Consider the following 16,186-nt stretch of genomic DNA (forward strand, 5'->3'; position numbering starts at 1 on the left):
TCGCGTTCAGTTCATCATTCTGGCAAAAGGCCAACCCAGCAAAAATAAGTAAATAACATCATGTGAGATAAGTGATCAAAGTGAGCTCACTCCACGCATCAAGCTCCTAGACAAGGGAGGGGAGTGGATTATGCAACTGGGAGCAGAAATTAAAGAGGTCTTCCCCTTTCTGTGGCCACAAGGTGTTAAGTCTCCTGCTCTATACCATCTCCTGCAAGGAAGTGGCACGAGGAGACCTCTTTGTAGGGCAAGGTGAGCCCTCGTGGGTATCTCCCAGGTGCCATGTGATTCCATGACGTGACACCTGGCATCGTTACCCTGCTATAATGGCTGAGCTTTGGCTCGTTTCCCACAGAAGTTAGTTAATAGTTGAGCTGAGTCTGCTTGTTCTGACGAAATAACTAAGACTAAGTGATAGTTGTTAAGGCTCAGTCTGCGTTGTCCTCCTTGAGCCTGGAGAACCAATTCTTCTGATGCTGCTCTGTTTCAGACTCTTCCAGGTGAAAGTAGCCTCTTCTGTATCAACTGGAAGAAAGCCAAGCAGTCTGATAGCACAATTTTCTACCAATTACGCTTTTAGATTTGATTGCCTGAGCACAGGTTGGCTGAGTAGAAGAGCCTTTGGTTGACCCTGGAAGCTTGTTACAGTGAGCTCATGGACATATAAATCTGGCCAACTAGGTAGCTAATGAGGCCTTGGTAAACTGCATTTCCAAGGGTAAAACGTTTTGATATTTCATGTTAAAAATAACATACCATAATGCCACCTACTGCCCTGCCTCGTTCTGAGCAAGAGTTTTTGTATCTCAGTTTGGCTATCAGAATAGACTCCGACGTAGAGTTTGTGATAGTTTGTAAGATTTCAGTATACAGTGGCGTGGTGAAATACCATGCACTTTACCTGAAGTTGCAGTTGGATTTTTTTTCTGTTTATTATAAAGTTCTTCTCCTGCAAGTCCATAAGGCTTTCTATTCTTGTTAGTTTCACTGTGGTCAATGTTCTTCCTGCCTCACTTTTTGGTTTTTACTTAATTTATAAGTGCTGCTTGTTAAAACGTCTGCAGTATTGTGACAGTAGTACAATGATTTCATTGGGGGAAAAACTTCTTTCTGGTTACAATTATGTAAACGTTAAAAGCAAATCCAAATCTTCAAGATACGGCTGTCAGAATTGGCTTTCTTAAGAGCAGAGCATTTTCTTAATTACATTTCAGTATTGGGAAGTAGTAATTTTAATAAAACATTTGAATAAATTTGAAAAATATAAGTGATAGAAACACAGGGTTTGTCACTGTGAAACAGACTGGTTATATATGGATAGTCGTAATGATTTTGCTGAGGGGAGAGAATCAGCAGAATAAAATACCTAGAGCATACACCAAATGCATTTTTCCATAAGGATTTTTCATAGAGAAAAAATACAGCCTGAAGTTCTCATCTCACTGTGTCAGGGGATTATGACTGAGATTTTTGATTTGTGGCAGAGAAGCAGCCTGGTTTTGAAGCCTGGATCTAGACGTTTGTGTATCCCCACATCTAGGTTTATGCATTCAGCACAATGTAAATGTTTCATCTTAATATATTGTATAGATAAATGCAGTCAAAGGAAGGGCCGTATCTGAAGAAAAATTGTGTAGGAGGAAAAGCCTAGAAAGCTGTTGACCTAATATTTCAGTTTAGTGTGGATGAATGAGCAGATTAATAAGACAGCTTTCTTTTACTGACTTGGCGTTTACCATTTTGAGGAGTTTGACCTACAAACTGAATAAAAGACCAGTTTTCATTCACTGTAGGAAAATAATTTATCGTATTTTGTGGCGATTATAATAAAAATGTGCTCCTGTGGAATGTACAACCCATTTTGTAAGCCTTTCTCACATAGCCGTGAACTAATTTAAGAACAGGAGTGCTTGTAGGCATGGTCATTTTTTGTTCATCTCTTTGGTCTTCAAGGTTTTTTACTAAAACCCAAATGCAGGACCAGGGGCTGTTGGATAGTCGGCTAACAACTGCTGTGTTCCAAATTGTATACAAAGAAAATCTAATCTTTCTGAAAAGATTGTTTCCTACTGTGTTTCTTAGTTCTAGTGTTTGTGCATGTTACAATGCCTCTTACAGACAAACTTCTTAATGCTCTTTAGATCAATCAGTGCTTTTTAAAAAAGCTTTTTAGATCAGCTGTTGTCAGTCCTTTCAAACCACATTGTCACCCATGTTATCAAACTTGAATGAAGATTGCTAGCAATATGACTTGGTTTTAAAATTTTTATGCTAGATGCAGATCACTTCGTACAGCCAGGCTGTCCTAAACCTAGTGACCCAAAATCTGCTAGGAAGTGTACCAGCCAACACGCTGATATTTGGAATCCACTCCTGCATTGTGCTGGTCACTTTCTGTTCTTGTTGGGATCTGTGGATGCTGAAGGTACACGAGATCTCGGGAGCAGTAGGATTTGACTGTAAGGAGAGTTTACAATTGTGATTGCAGTTATAAAAATATATGTATGCTTAAGGTTGGTTATGTTTTGTTTTTTAATACACTTTTCTAGGCCTTTGATTGTTATTGGAGGCTCTTCCGACAGAAACCAGGAAACCATGGGAGCTTTCCAAGAATTCCCACAGGTACACAGACACACAACTTTCTGCAGAAAGGTTTGAATTAAGTAATTGATGTTATTTCTTCACTAGTGTAGGAAAAACAAGCCGAAACCCTAACGTTTCCTGACAGATCTTGTAAAGCTGTTGATTTGCTCCATCTACTGGTTTAAAATTCTCACTGTGTAGAGTACAGCAGATTACCTGGAATGTCTTTGTCCATACTCATGTTAAAATTGATGCTCTGGTTTTGGTTCTCAGCTGGTATAAATTGCCTTTGTCTGTCTGTTCTGAGATGGAAGAAGGCAAAATGAACTTTCCAAGACAAGAAGCACCGCTTTCTGGGGAAAAAATAAATACTTAAGCACTCTGGGGAATGAGTATGGCTTTGACAGATTCCACCAGCTCAGGAACTGTATTTTTCTGTGTGGGAGTTGTCAGCTTGTTGTTTTTAATTTGGTATTTCTTCCATTTTATTCTTGTTGAAATGAGGTGGAAATGAGAAAATAACTTTGATAAATGCATATAACCATTATATTGACTTAATCAGGTTGAAGCTGGTAGGCTGTACAACAAACTGTCTGTCCGACCAAGCAGCCTAGAAGCTATTCCTACTGTTATTGAAAAGGTATGAAAAAATACTAAATTAGCAAGAGAACATCATGTAACTATCTCCTCCTTTGTAAGTTTTGAGGATTTATTTTTTGTATGGTTTTTACTGTAAATAGTTTGATCTTGCAGATAACAGGTGGTGGTTGATTGAGTAAATTAACAACCAGGGAGGTTTTTCCTGTAAACAATGATATGGGACAGGTTAGGAATAGATTCTGGTACAATCTGATCCTTACTGATCCCTACAGTGTTTTTTGTTAGCTTCAGTCAGCTCGAAAATTTTTGTGAAAGAAATGCTTTTAGGGAGAGGTGTAATAACTAGAAATGCAAAAACATAAGCTCTTTTACCACTCTCCTATGAAGGAGATTTGGAGGGGGAGCGGTGGAGATGGTTGTGTTTGTGGTTTGAGTTTGTTAGTTTGGAGGGATTTTTTGAGAGAGTGAGAAAACGCATCCTTATCTCAACGCTTCAGGAAGGATTACAAAAGTCTCTTGCTACTGCTGTAGCAATACTTCAGCCATGTCAGCCTAAATTTGCATACGCTGATACTCTTTCCAGAAGTGCAAATTCAGCAGAGGATCTACCTGTAATAGAGCTGGAATAAAAAGTAATAGAAAACGGAGGCATTGGTTGTCTTGGTTTTCCTCTGTCTGTGCTTCTTTAAATAGAATTCAGCATGAAAGTTTAACGTAGTATTTCCAAACACAACAGCTGATATGTAGTTGCCTCATTGTAAATTAAACAAAGAATTCATGGTCTAATACAGTTCATCTACTGAAAGGTTTCAGCAGGCATACAGGGGAAAATGTAAATAGCTATCAAAACTTTATTTTTTGGGTATAAATTAATTCATGGGAGCATTCCCTGTTGTGGTTCAGCAATATGAAATAACAAGTTCCTTCTCTGCCTACAGAAGAGTTTTCTTGTTTTTTACATGTAAAGATTTTTAAAACACTTTCAAAGATTTTGAATGCTTTCAAAGATGCAAAGTTAAAACTGAGATTATCTGTTTTCTAGGCGGTAAGAACCAGCATGTATGGTCGTCCAGGTTCTTGCTATATTGACATACCTGGGGATTTTGTGAATCTTCAGGTGAATAAGAGCTCTGTCAAGTGCGTAAAGATTGTATTTGTTGTTTTTTCAAGTCACTGAATAAAAGAAATTTTGGGTTTAAGTTACTATATTTTCTTAAGAGAATCCAGGCTCTAAATGTACATTCCATTTTAACGTGGCAGTTTATAGTTTGTAATGAGATGTGCAAAAAGGAATTAATTTATATGATGGTAATAGAATGATGACACTTTGTAAATCTCTGGGACAACACTACCTGTAAGATTAAAGAAACATGCAAGAAAAACTTCAAAGCCTGCTTTAAAAAATGCATCCTGTTCTGATAAATGCTATGAGTAATATGGTGTGTAGCAACTGAATGAATAGGTTTTATCTTTCAACATTCCTTGTTTTGAAGTTTTTAAAGAGTCTCTTGTTTTGTTTGACTTCCAGGTATGTGGAATGCTGCCTGCAACCTCCCATCAGCACAGCTGAACACTCTGCTGTATCTGAAGCAGTGTCTATCATTGCTCTTTCCAAGCAGCCTCTGCTAATCGTTGGCAAAGGTAGCACACTGATGTAGCTTTGAACTGTACAAGTTTGCGACAAGAGCAGCAACCAACGTGGTTTCTTTTCCCCATAAGCGTTACCCATCTCCTTCTCACTCTCCATTAAAACAAACAAACAAAACAAGACCAGAAAACACAAACTTCTTTGAAATTTGATGTTAAAATCTGCTCTGTTTTTACAATATTTTTACTCTGTTGTGCAATTGTTTTCTCTTTTCATCTAGTTTAAGAGAAAAGTCAATTGATAAAATATAAGTTTGAGTACAAAAAAAATAGCAAACTGCTGTCTTAAGCCTAGAGCTAATACCAAAGGATCACTTACAAATTCCAAACAAATTCTGTTAGAATACAGAAGCGATATTCTCTATCTGATGATCTGGCATATGTAGCAAGAATCAGAATAACCGAAGGTCATTTTTCCATTTGGACTGACTGAAAGTGCCAGCCTAGCTGTGTGGAGACAGGAACCAACATAGCAGGTGTTGCTATTATTGCTGTTTTACAGACTTTCCACTGTACCCCGCCAGTGTATTTCATTCCTGAAATAGAGGTGTCCCTAAAGATAGAGGATAAATATTCTCTGTGCTGGTTCACTTATTTTGTCCTTCCTTGAGTAATGTTAGTCACTGCAGTGGCATTTCTGTTGAAGATACAGGTCTACTAGAAACAGATTTGAAATAACCGACTTGTTTCACGTAGGCTGTTTTCCTGCAGATGTGGAAACAATCTGTGTCTTGGAGAGAGGTTCTGTGTTTAATCAGGGAGTGAAATGGTTGAGATGAGATGGATCTTATCGTTGATTAGGTAATGAAATAGTAGACAGAAGGTAAATCAGGAGAGGTTTTCTGTTTTTCTCTCTGGCTTGATAGACATGAACAAAGGGGTGTTCCTTGAAGGTGAAAGCTGGAAAACTCAAAAATACATAGATACATTTGTTAAGCAGATTCTTAATTGCTGACATCAACAAAACCTGTATCTGGACTTCCTGCTATATATTGTTGTTAGCAGCATTTTTGGAAGAAACACAGTTTATTCTTCAGGATTTAAGACTCAAGGACTTTAAGTCATTGCACAAGGACCAGCTGGTTATTCTAGATTGTCTGGGTGACCTTAATCTTATAGTAGACCTGTTTGGGAAGATTCTTATGGAGCATGTGGTACGATGGCATGCAGGGGACAAGCAAAAATTACATTATACAACACAAAGATCATCTCCAGTTGCTGCTGCGGAAGTCTACCCCGTAATACCAAGCCACCAATGCAAAACTGTGATTTTAGATAAACAAAATTTCCTATTTTTCTCTGCCCAGCTTCACAGAAATAGCTCTGTGAAGAAATAATTCAGCTGAAGTCTTAATAAAAAAAAAAAAAAAGCTTTTTGTCAAAATGAGAAATTTGAACCCAGATACCTGTACTTTTTCATGTTGTGGTTTGAGTTCTCCAGAATGAAAAATAACAGGCAGCTTTCACAATGGGAAATAGTATTTTTTCTGCCACTAATGTAATCAGGTTTTTCAAGTGAATACGGTAGGTTTCTGTAGTATTAAGCAGTCTTTTTCATTTCATTCAGGTGCTGCATATTCACATGCTGAAAACAACATCAGAAGGCTGGTGGACCTTTGTGGGCTGCCTTTTTTGCCTACACCCATGGCAAAAGGAGTAGTTCCTGATAACCATCCAAATTGTGTAGCTGCAGCAAGATCAACGTAAATATAAAGCAAGGCTTCTAATGCTAATGTCTGAGAAACAACTAGGATTTGTGGTGATCTACAGATGCCTGGGAAGACAAAATGCATACAACAAAAATTTTTCAACCGTCTATTGCACCTTATTTTAGAGCACTGAAGATCTTGCTTAGAAAGGGACAACAGATGTAGGTGGATCATTTTTGATGATGCTTAGAATGCTGACCGGGAAGATACTTTTATCTGAGAGCTAATATTCTGTAACTGAGAAACCTATGGCAAGTAGATGTATCAGTGTTGTTAGTATGTCATTCGTAACATAAAATGAAACTGGCAAACAGTTTATATTAAACATTTAACTTGGTGTACTAGACAAACTACTAGCTTTTTATTTTGACAATAAACAGAAGCTTAAGATGCACATGTTGCAGTTAAAGTTTTGATACCTTTCTGCGTGGTGTTTGCAATACAGTGTCACTAAATTGTACTTTATCTAAAATGGAAAATACCTTATTTTAAACAACACAGAAAGATTATGTTTAAAGTAATTTATAAGAACTTTTTTTTTTTTTGCTTTTGGCAAAATTAACATGAATGGACCGTAAGAACCCTACTAGGTATGAATACACACGGAGTCAGCTTGCAGATGGAGCATTTATATACTTTGAGATTAAAATATTGTCTGTTGTTGAGCATCTTAGCTTTATCATTGTTAAGCATGCTGTTAAGAAAAACGGAGAATAAAAGAATATACCAAATGTTGTCTGCCCATCTGAAAAATAAATTAGTAAGATCTAAACTCAATGGTCCACAACAATCTTAATTTTGGTACCTGCTGTTGCCAGTGTCACCGCAAGTTTTGCTTTAGCTTCAGCATCATTAGAGCATCTTGTTAGTCTCCTAGTGTAACGATTCCTTTCCCAAACACAGTGTGTTAGGAAGGTAGTAATTAATTTTCTTCTTGATTTCCTAAGCTCAAGAATGGCTTGGTGATTTGCTGTGTAAAAGGATACAGGGTTTTGAGGCTAAACAAACAGCTTAGAGGATGGAAGGATTATATGTGTATTCTACGAGTTTCTGTGGTGGTTAGGATTACTTCTGATTTTGAAAACGCTATTAAATTTAATAATAATTCCTCCTTATCTGATTCTCTTATTTCCCTTTATTAGGGCATTACAGCATGCTGATGTAATAATCTTGCTTGGTGCAAGGTTGAATTGGATTTTGCATTTTGGTCTTCCACCAAGATTTCGACAAGATGTAAAGGTTATTCAGGTAAGCAGGAAAATGATTATGACTTGAAGTAAGTCTTTGTGTTCTAGCGTTGCCTAGAGCAATTATTGTAAATTATTTTGGTAGTGTACTTCATGTGGCAGATACTGCCCTATGGGCAGCACGGTACAGTGCATGTAGCTATGGTAGTTGTCCAGAAATACTTCTGATTTAATTTTTTTTTTTACTTCCTTATTTTTTCTAAAGATGGTTACAGCATTGCTCCAGCTATCAAGGACTTGGTGCTGCTGTAATGAGGAGGGCAGACATTCTATGTAGCTGACTAATACAGGATTAAGCTCATGATACTCCTGTGATCTTTGGAGAACTGGAATTTTCATGACTGAAAGCAAATTGTCTTGAAGCTGTAAAACCTTTCATACTGTTTGACTGCTCTCTCAGCTGGATTTTTTTGAAATAGAATTACTTTCAGATCCAGAGTCAGTCACTACAAGAGCTCAGTCACTCAGAAGTGTTAATAAGAGGAAGAAAAGCTATGTAAATAATTAATGTACTTGCCAATCTGCCAGCTCTTAGAAAGACAAGTTCTTACATTTTTTATGGCCTTAAAATCTCCTGCCTTGGAGTCTGTGGTGGAATAGTAGTAGTTGATTCAATGTGCTGACTGGCCTGCCTTCAGTGATCTGGAGCATAGTCTTGTATTCCAAACTTGGCATCTTTTCCAGAGGAATCAAATAGATATTTTTTTTGTCAAAGCTAGAATTCCTTTTGACTTATGAAATGATACCTCTTTTATGTTTCCTTTTTCTAAACAATCTAATGAAAAATATTTTTTCGTCTCGCAAATTACTTTTTCTTTTTACTGTCAATGGTTAGTATTAAAATACTAATTCAATTCGTAGTCTGTGTGACCTGGTCATAAGTTAGTATTCCATGTAACTTTAGAGGTCTCATACAACACTGATAAAAAAAAAAGTGGGGAAGTTTCTTCAGTGGTCATGATTTACTTTTCAGTTTCTTCATACTACCCAAAATCTTACTGCCAAGTAGCATACACAAACTTTTCTCAGTAAGAAAATGACTGTTATGTATAGACTTTAAGGGTATACCTAAGCCTAGATTTTTAGTTCTCATATAATTATCACTGACATCACACCTTCTTCTCCTTAATGTTCTAAAAAAGTTCTGTACTGTCTGCAAGAGCTTAAAAGAAGCAGTCAGTCAAGTTTAAGGGTATATAGGAACTTTTATTAAAAAGTGTATGTACCATAGGATTTTGCTTTGAATAAAGGATTTCCTGATGTCATTTCAATGAAAGGCAAATGAAGTTATCTGTACAGCCAAAAAAAGGGTGAAGATGTTGTTAGCAAATGTTCCTTACTTGAACAGAAAAAAAAAATAATCCCTTCAATATCATTGTGTAAATGACGGTCTTGCTTTCTTTTTGAAATATAGATTGATATTTGTGCAGAAGAGCTGGGAAATAATGTGAGGCCAGCTGCAATTTTATTGGGTGACATAAATGCCGTGACTAAGCAGGTAACGTAATGTCAGATCTTCTCCTGTTTTGACCTTAAATTTCTTCTGATTTATATAATGTAAGTTACTAGTTTAAAAAAAAAAAAGGAAAAAATTTAAAAAACGTTCAAGGAAAACTAGGCATACATATTCATGCAGTGTCTCCACTCTGTTCCCAAACTAAATTTTAAAGATTCTGATTAGTGTTACTGTGAGTGTGCCGGGATCTTTCTTGATAACGTTATTCTTGATGCTTGTGGGTTTTTTTTAAATATGTTGAAATAAATCTCTGTAACGTTTCAATGTTGTTCCAGCTCTTAGAAGAATTCAGCAGAAGACCATTGAAATATCCATCTAATACAGAGTGGTGGAAGAAGCTAAGAGAAAAAATGATGAAGAATGAGGAAAGATCAAAGGTATTGTTGTGTTAAGGAAAAGAGGAGGTTTCTTGCCTTAAGAGGCGCTGATGCATAGTCAGTTTTGTCACTGGTCTACATCAAAGCTCCTTAATTACTTCTGACAGTCATGTCACCCAAACTTTGAAAATGTGTACCATTCTGGTACAGGCTTACTCTTGTCAGGCTTATAAACTGTAACTTAAGTCTTAATATTTAACTGTAAGTTAAGTATTCTAGGTTTTGTATAAATACAAACTGTGCGGAAGGCATTGAACTTCAGGGTTAGGTTCTTAAAGCCAGTAGTAGAAGACCCCAGCCAGAGCTGCTGTATTATGGGCAGTGTCTTTGAAGCAACGGACAGGTACTCCACGTGGAACTTAGCTTATGTAAAGATGCATTCTTAGTTTTCTTCTGTAATTATGCCATTTAGCAGTGCTGGTGGAAGTATGTTCATGTATTAAAAGCAAGTAGCTATGAAGGCTGAAAGACCACAGATGCTTGGCGTATGCCTGACTTGATGCAGCTCGTATTCTGCAAGCTCGGATGTGTGTTTCCGAGATGGGGATCTAAAATGAATTTAATTCTGGCAGATCATTCTTTTGAACTACTTCCCAGCACACAGATGACAGCTGACTTAGAGTTATCAATAGTCAAACCTACGTGCAGAAAAATTTCACATGCCTCTGAGGCTAAACCAAATTTTAATAACTTCATGTTAATAATAGGCCATCCAAGGGTTGCTGGGCTGAGTGATCCTCTGATAAATACATTGTGTCACCAGAACAGATACAGAGAGAGTGACCTTGAAGTAGTGCATGGAAGACTAAATACTTCAGCCTTACCTAGCAGAGTGGGGTTTTTTTCCCCATTGTTGTTATTTTCATGTCTCAGTTCTGCACCTGATTTAAATTCTATCCATAGGAGTTACTAATATCTCTTCTTTTTAAGGCATTAGCATTACAGAAATCACTGCCTATGAATTATTACACGGTTTTTCATCACATCAGAGAACTGATACCCAAAGACTGCATCTTAGTAAGTGAGGGAGCAAACACCATGGACATTGGACGAACTATGCTTCCAAATTACTATCCCCGTCAAAGGTGTGGTACTTTCTTTTGCTGACTCAACAGGCTAGATCTATATATAAATATTTTCATTTAGCTGAGAAGTATGATGGTCCAGAATTTTCATAATCCTTTTTAAAGGTTCTAAATAAAACCAAAAAGTTTAGTATATTGGGAGAGGGATTAAGGAAAGTTTTCCACTCACGTACTGATGTCCTGTCATAATTTTAACAATACTCTGCGACTTGTCTGTGTGCTGTGCAACAGAATGGTGATAGTTCCTCACTCTTTTGTGGCAAGTAACCAAAGAGCATCATGTTTAATTCCCTGATCTAGATATTTATTTCTGTGCTCAGAGTCTGCGGCGAATATTAATTTAAAATAAAAACAATCATTAGGATTCTCATGTTGAAAAGAACTCGTATGAAGGGTTTTTCTTTGAAACACGCTTAAAACCAGGGAAAACTTAAGAAAAATAAACTCATTTTCAAAGTCAGGTTATATAATGGGCACACTTTCATGTAAATCTGCGTGCCTAAACTGCAGGCACTCAAGTTTGAAAGTGTTGGTATGTCACTTTAATCATTATGTGTAATCTAGTTTTAATGTAAGTGGGAATTAAATATTGTTTCTTGAATGGGGGAAAGAGTGAGCTCTGTCTGGTGAGGTGAAACTTCTGATCTGGCTATGAAGCTTGTACCTTCTTGTGAAGGTAGCACTAAAGTCCTAAATGAACCTAAATAGTACTTTGTAAACAAAAACCAGCCAAACAACCAAAAAAACCCGTACTTCTAGTAAAGTTGGGGGAAGAGTTTGCATTTTTTCCCCCTTATTTAGAATAAGGGCACAGTAATGTTAATGATTTTATTTTCAGATTGCATGGTGCATATCTGAAAGCAAATTTGAAAAGTTAACCGTAGAATAATCTAGTTCTTTATGTACTTTTGTATCCATTATGTGCTTCTGACTGAAATGATCAAACTCAATTACAGCTTCCAATTTGATTTCAAAAATTGAACAGAAGACTAAAATTTGAACAGCAGTATTTAACCAATGGCTTTCAGACTTTGAGTTGTATTTTTAAGGATTTAAATATAGAAAGATTTCATGCAGTCTGCCTGTCTCTACAGTAATTGAATGTTTTTGAAATATTGTTACTATGCAAGCTAAAAGCATACATGAATATATATATATAATGTATAAGGGTTTGTAATTTTGAGTTCCAGTATGTTTATATCACTTAAAACGTTTGCAGTCTTGTCAGATGTTTGAATAAATAAATAATGTGTACATCTGGCATCTCTTTATAGCAATTATTTATGAAACAGTATTTGAATAGTATGTGGCAAATGTAAAGATAAGTCACCGCGGATTAACTTAAAAGTTTTGAGTAGAAATAAAGGGATAGTAATTCTGTATTCTCCCCTTTAGGCTTGATGCAGGTACTTTTGGAACGATGGGAGTCGGACTGGGTTTTGCTATAGCAGCTGCGATGGTAGCTAAAGACCGAACACCTGGAAAGCGAGTCATCTGCATAGAAGGAGATAGTGCTTTTGGATTTTCTGGGATGGAGGTAGAGACTGTTTGCAGGTAACTGGTTTTTTGCTCAGGGAGACCCTCTTCATATATTGCCAGGATCAATGTAACTAGAAGGCCAAGGACTCTGCTGTTAGGTGGGGTACTCTTAAAAGCACACAAAAACAAGCCAAAAAATATGCCTGGGTGTTTTGGGGGTTTTTTAATGCTGTTCTGACATAATGTGTTACCAGGGGTGAGCAGATTGTGTTTCAAGCAGAAGTGATTATTTTATTTTAAATTTATTGCACCTTTAAGGAAAAGTAACACTTCTAACACCTTACAGAAAGATACAGGTATTTCAGAATTCTTCCAATACATCTTTTTGTAGATACAACTTGCCAATCCTGATTATTGTAGTAAACAACAATGGAATTTACACTGGTTTGGATGCAGATGCCTGGAAGGAGACGTTAAAGTTTGGAGATCCTGCTACATGGTGAGCAACTTCAAAGTATGTTCTGTTAATTAAAGGAAGAAGTAACCAAAATGGTCTTTCTCTTCACTTTTAATGCTTTGTGATCCAGACTGAAATTTTTCATAAAGTGAACTTATTCCGAGGCTAAGTTCATTGAAGTAAGAACCAGTTACCAAAAGCAAGTAGGCAACCTAATTTCAGACTATTGTTTACAGCAGAGAGAGGATTCTGTCAGTTGTTTCAGGTTTCTGCAGCAGTTCAGGCCACACAGTATAGAGTTCATAGTGGGCTAACCTCCAAAATCATGACAGTTTCCAAAATTACCCAAAACTTGTGTTCTGAGTATGCACTGGGCTTTTGCTTCTGGAGCTGAGATCTCTGTACCAAGACAGTGGGGCTAAAACTTTGCTCAGGAATGTCTCCAGAAGATGAAAATGAGTATGCTGCTCTATAGACATAGCTGAAGTGGTATAGGGAACATAGTTCTTCCAGCCCTGAAGACTTGTGTGATCAGGCCAGCACAGCAGTGATCTGACACTTCAAAATAAGTCGTGAAGTAAATAAATTGGGCAGTCTGGCAATTCTTCCCTGCCATTAATCAGAGGTTTTCCATTTTGTTACAGCATACCTCCTGTTTCTCTCCTGCCAAATTCACACTATGAGGAAATTATGTCTGCCTTTGGAGGTAAAGGATACTGTGTTAAAACACCAGAAGAATTGCAGAATGCTCTGAAAGCAAGCATGACTGACAAGCAAACACCTTCTCTTATAAATGTAATGATTGATCCACAGTCTGAGAGAAAGAAACAGGTATGTATGTTTTCCTTTCTTTTTCTTCAAGCCTCATGTAGGCAAGCCTCTGAAATCCTCAGGAAGTACCACAAACTGCAGAGAAGACAGAGACAGTTGTGAGGCAGAAAGATTGTCTTTAGATTTGGAAGATAGGGGAACAGGTGCTTTTACACTGTGCCAGCTGCTTTCCTTTTTGTTTAGTTTGGGTCGGGTTTTTTTTGCATTGGCTATTATTAATGCATAGTGTCTTTAATGACTGTTTCCAGAATTTATGGTTGTTCTTTTTCATTCCCGACAAAATGAGACAAAACATTTTTGAGCAGTCTTTATTTCCTGTGGCTTACATCTGGTAGTTAATGCATATTTGTATCCTGTTCCTCTTACTGTTTGTCCATTCTGATGATTTTTATTACGGATTTGGTTTGTTGTTTGTTTTTTTGCTTCCAGGAATTTCCCTGGCTGACTCGTTCTAACCTGTAGTAGAAGATGAAGATAATGGTGGTGCAAGGAAGTGCGTTAAGCAAAACTAAATTGATTTCCAGAAGTGGAATTCGTACATCTCTATTTTACATGACGATTGGAACAAAGCGGGGTTTTAGAACCGCTGTTAGAGGAATCTTTAAATGCTGAAATTGGTTAGTTGTAAAATGAAAAAGACACATGTGAATGTATACCAGGCCTTCTAGCAGATAATACAGAAACACTGATGATAAAATTATATACTTTTTCTTTTACTCAGTCATACCTGTCAAGATTTGTGAATTAAAAACGTGGATGTTCTGGACAAAGGGAGTAAGCTGAGGGTTTTATGCTGACTGAAGCATTAAGGGTCTTGGGCAGTCTGCAATTACAGTAGCTTCATTTTTAACTGACCACCAGCTTGCTACTTGTTAGAGACTTTGTCCTATAATGACCAAAACAAACCATCTTATTGTGAAAAAGTGCTGATCGGCCTCATGCATTGAAGCCCATAGGGTTGAGGTGGCTTTGTAATTTTACAGGTTTCTTTACATCTGTTCTTAAATGCACTGGGAGGTTCTTTGTTATTACATATATAAAAGGGAAAATTCTGACTCTTAATTTGGGTTTTGATTGCTTTATTGTCTGTCATTGCATTGACATTTAAGTGCTAGTTAACTCTTGGAAGGCACTTGGCTGACCCAAGGGAGAAGAGGACGGGGCTGACAGGGGATCCTAGCCTGCAGTTAGGTTTGTTGCAAAAAGCTTGGCATGTTAGTTCTTGCACTTCAGTCCGGGTCTGGCATGAGGCCATGGGTTACTGCTAGGCAGAGGGACATCTCTGCACCCTTGTGCAGAAAGATAGCATCTGACATCTGACACAAGCAAGAGTACTGCAGTCTGACTAGAGGTACCACGACTTATTTGTGTGGGAACAGCCATGTGGCACTATGAATGCTTGAGTCAAGAAAGGTAATATCCTTAGGAGGCTGAGAAGTGCAGAAAGATAAAATCCATGGAATGGATGCAACTCATGAACGAGTGTAAGGCTGCTGAGACTGCAGAGTTGCTATGTTCTCTGAGGTGCTCTGCAAGGAATGTGGAACAACACTGGATGTTGTCACCAATTTTGTTTCATCCTTGTTAACTCAGAAATTGATTTTAATATGCTGCAGTGACTAAATACAATCCATTATGATGATGTAAAATATCGGTAAGAGTTAATGCTGGTACTGACCACAGGGGATGTAGTTTGCATTGGATCAGCAAATGCAGAAATTCTTGGTTTATATTTGAAAATTAATAAAAAGTGATTTTCTTACTGTTTCTCCTTTAATGAGAGTATTTGAATTATGTCAGCGTTTTGTGTCAGCTGTTGGAAAAGAGCTTATGTTGGCTTTTTAGAAAAGTTGTTGAATAACCACAATAACATGTACAACTCATTTTAATGAGTCAAGATGCCTGAAAAATGGAAAGCAAAGAATTCAAAACTGTGAGGAGGCAATAATGTAATTGATAGCATCAGTTTGGATTTCATTGAGATTTTAAAAAGCTCCAAAATGAATTAACACTGCATTTCTTTATAGCTTTAAAATAGGCTAATACCATGATATAATAGAAGTTCTTGGGTTGTAATGATTAAGGGTTTTGAGGTGAGAGGGTGCACAATACACATATAAAACTAAGGAGAGTGAAATTTGTACTACTTTGTTTATATAGCTTCCTTGCTTGGTACTATGTTTTGTACCATGGAGTTGCATCTAAGAGGAGTGTTAGGCAGGTGAAACTATATGAAAGAAAAGTTTCGGAGATGAGATAGAAACAAGGTATCTCTGAAATGTCCTAATTTTATTGAAAGAGGCAAAAAAATTACAGATGTCTTAAGTCTGGGAATGCTGACCCACGTGGCTTAGCCAACTGGAAATTTTGAGGCCAGAGCACAGAATTAAACAGGCTCAAGACACCAAACTCAAGAAGAAGAAAATGCCTGTTAGTGTTTAAATAAGACACAGTTCTGAGTCTATTTCATATCATGGTTTTCAGGTAAATAAAAAATATTTGAAATTTTGCTATACCTGTTATGGGTGGCCTCCATCAATCATTAGTCTAGTTCCTGTGAAAACTTTTCTTACAGGGACCTGCTCATTTCATTTGGTTGGGAAACCCAGAAGTTCAGGCCAGCGTCAGTTGTCCTCCTGAAAGAGAGGACACCGG

The 16,186-nt window shown here is 37.2% G+C and overlaps 1 protein-coding gene across 2 annotated transcripts in view; it reads left to right on the top strand.

Annotated features, from left to right (window-relative positions):
- The window catches only part of HACL1 (2-hydroxyacyl-CoA lyase 1), a 23,978-nt gene extending 7,932 nt beyond the window's left edge, over positions 1–16,046 (top strand). For both annotated transcript variants that reach the window (XM_027814693.2, XM_005445796.4), the window contains 13 exons: positions 2,550–2,622; positions 3,146–3,223; positions 4,226–4,320; positions 4,712–4,824; positions 6,398–6,533; positions 7,682–7,787; positions 9,201–9,284; positions 9,578–9,679; positions 10,610–10,764; positions 12,160–12,318; positions 12,635–12,742; positions 13,345–13,531; positions 13,961–16,046. In XM_027814693.2, coding sequence (XP_027670494.2) covers positions 2,550–2,622; positions 3,146–3,223; positions 4,226–4,320; positions 4,712–4,824; positions 6,398–6,533; positions 7,682–7,787; positions 9,201–9,284; positions 9,578–9,679; positions 10,610–10,764; positions 12,160–12,318; positions 12,635–12,742; positions 13,345–13,531; positions 13,961–13,993 — 1,429 coding nt within the window. In that variant the 3' untranslated portion in view covers positions 13,994–16,046. The remainder of the gene's footprint in view (positions 1–2,549; positions 2,623–3,145; positions 3,224–4,225; positions 4,321–4,711; positions 4,825–6,397; positions 6,534–7,681; positions 7,788–9,200; positions 9,285–9,577; positions 9,680–10,609; positions 10,765–12,159; positions 12,319–12,634; positions 12,743–13,344; positions 13,532–13,960) is intronic.
- The last annotated feature ends 140 nt before the right edge of the window (positions 16,047–16,186 follow it).

Source organism: Falco cherrug, chromosome 4 (assembly GCF_023634085.1).
Source record: "Falco cherrug isolate bFalChe1 chromosome 4, bFalChe1.pri, whole genome shotgun sequence".
In the NCBI taxonomy this organism is placed as follows: Eukaryota; Metazoa; Chordata; class Aves; order Falconiformes; family Falconidae; genus Falco; species Falco cherrug.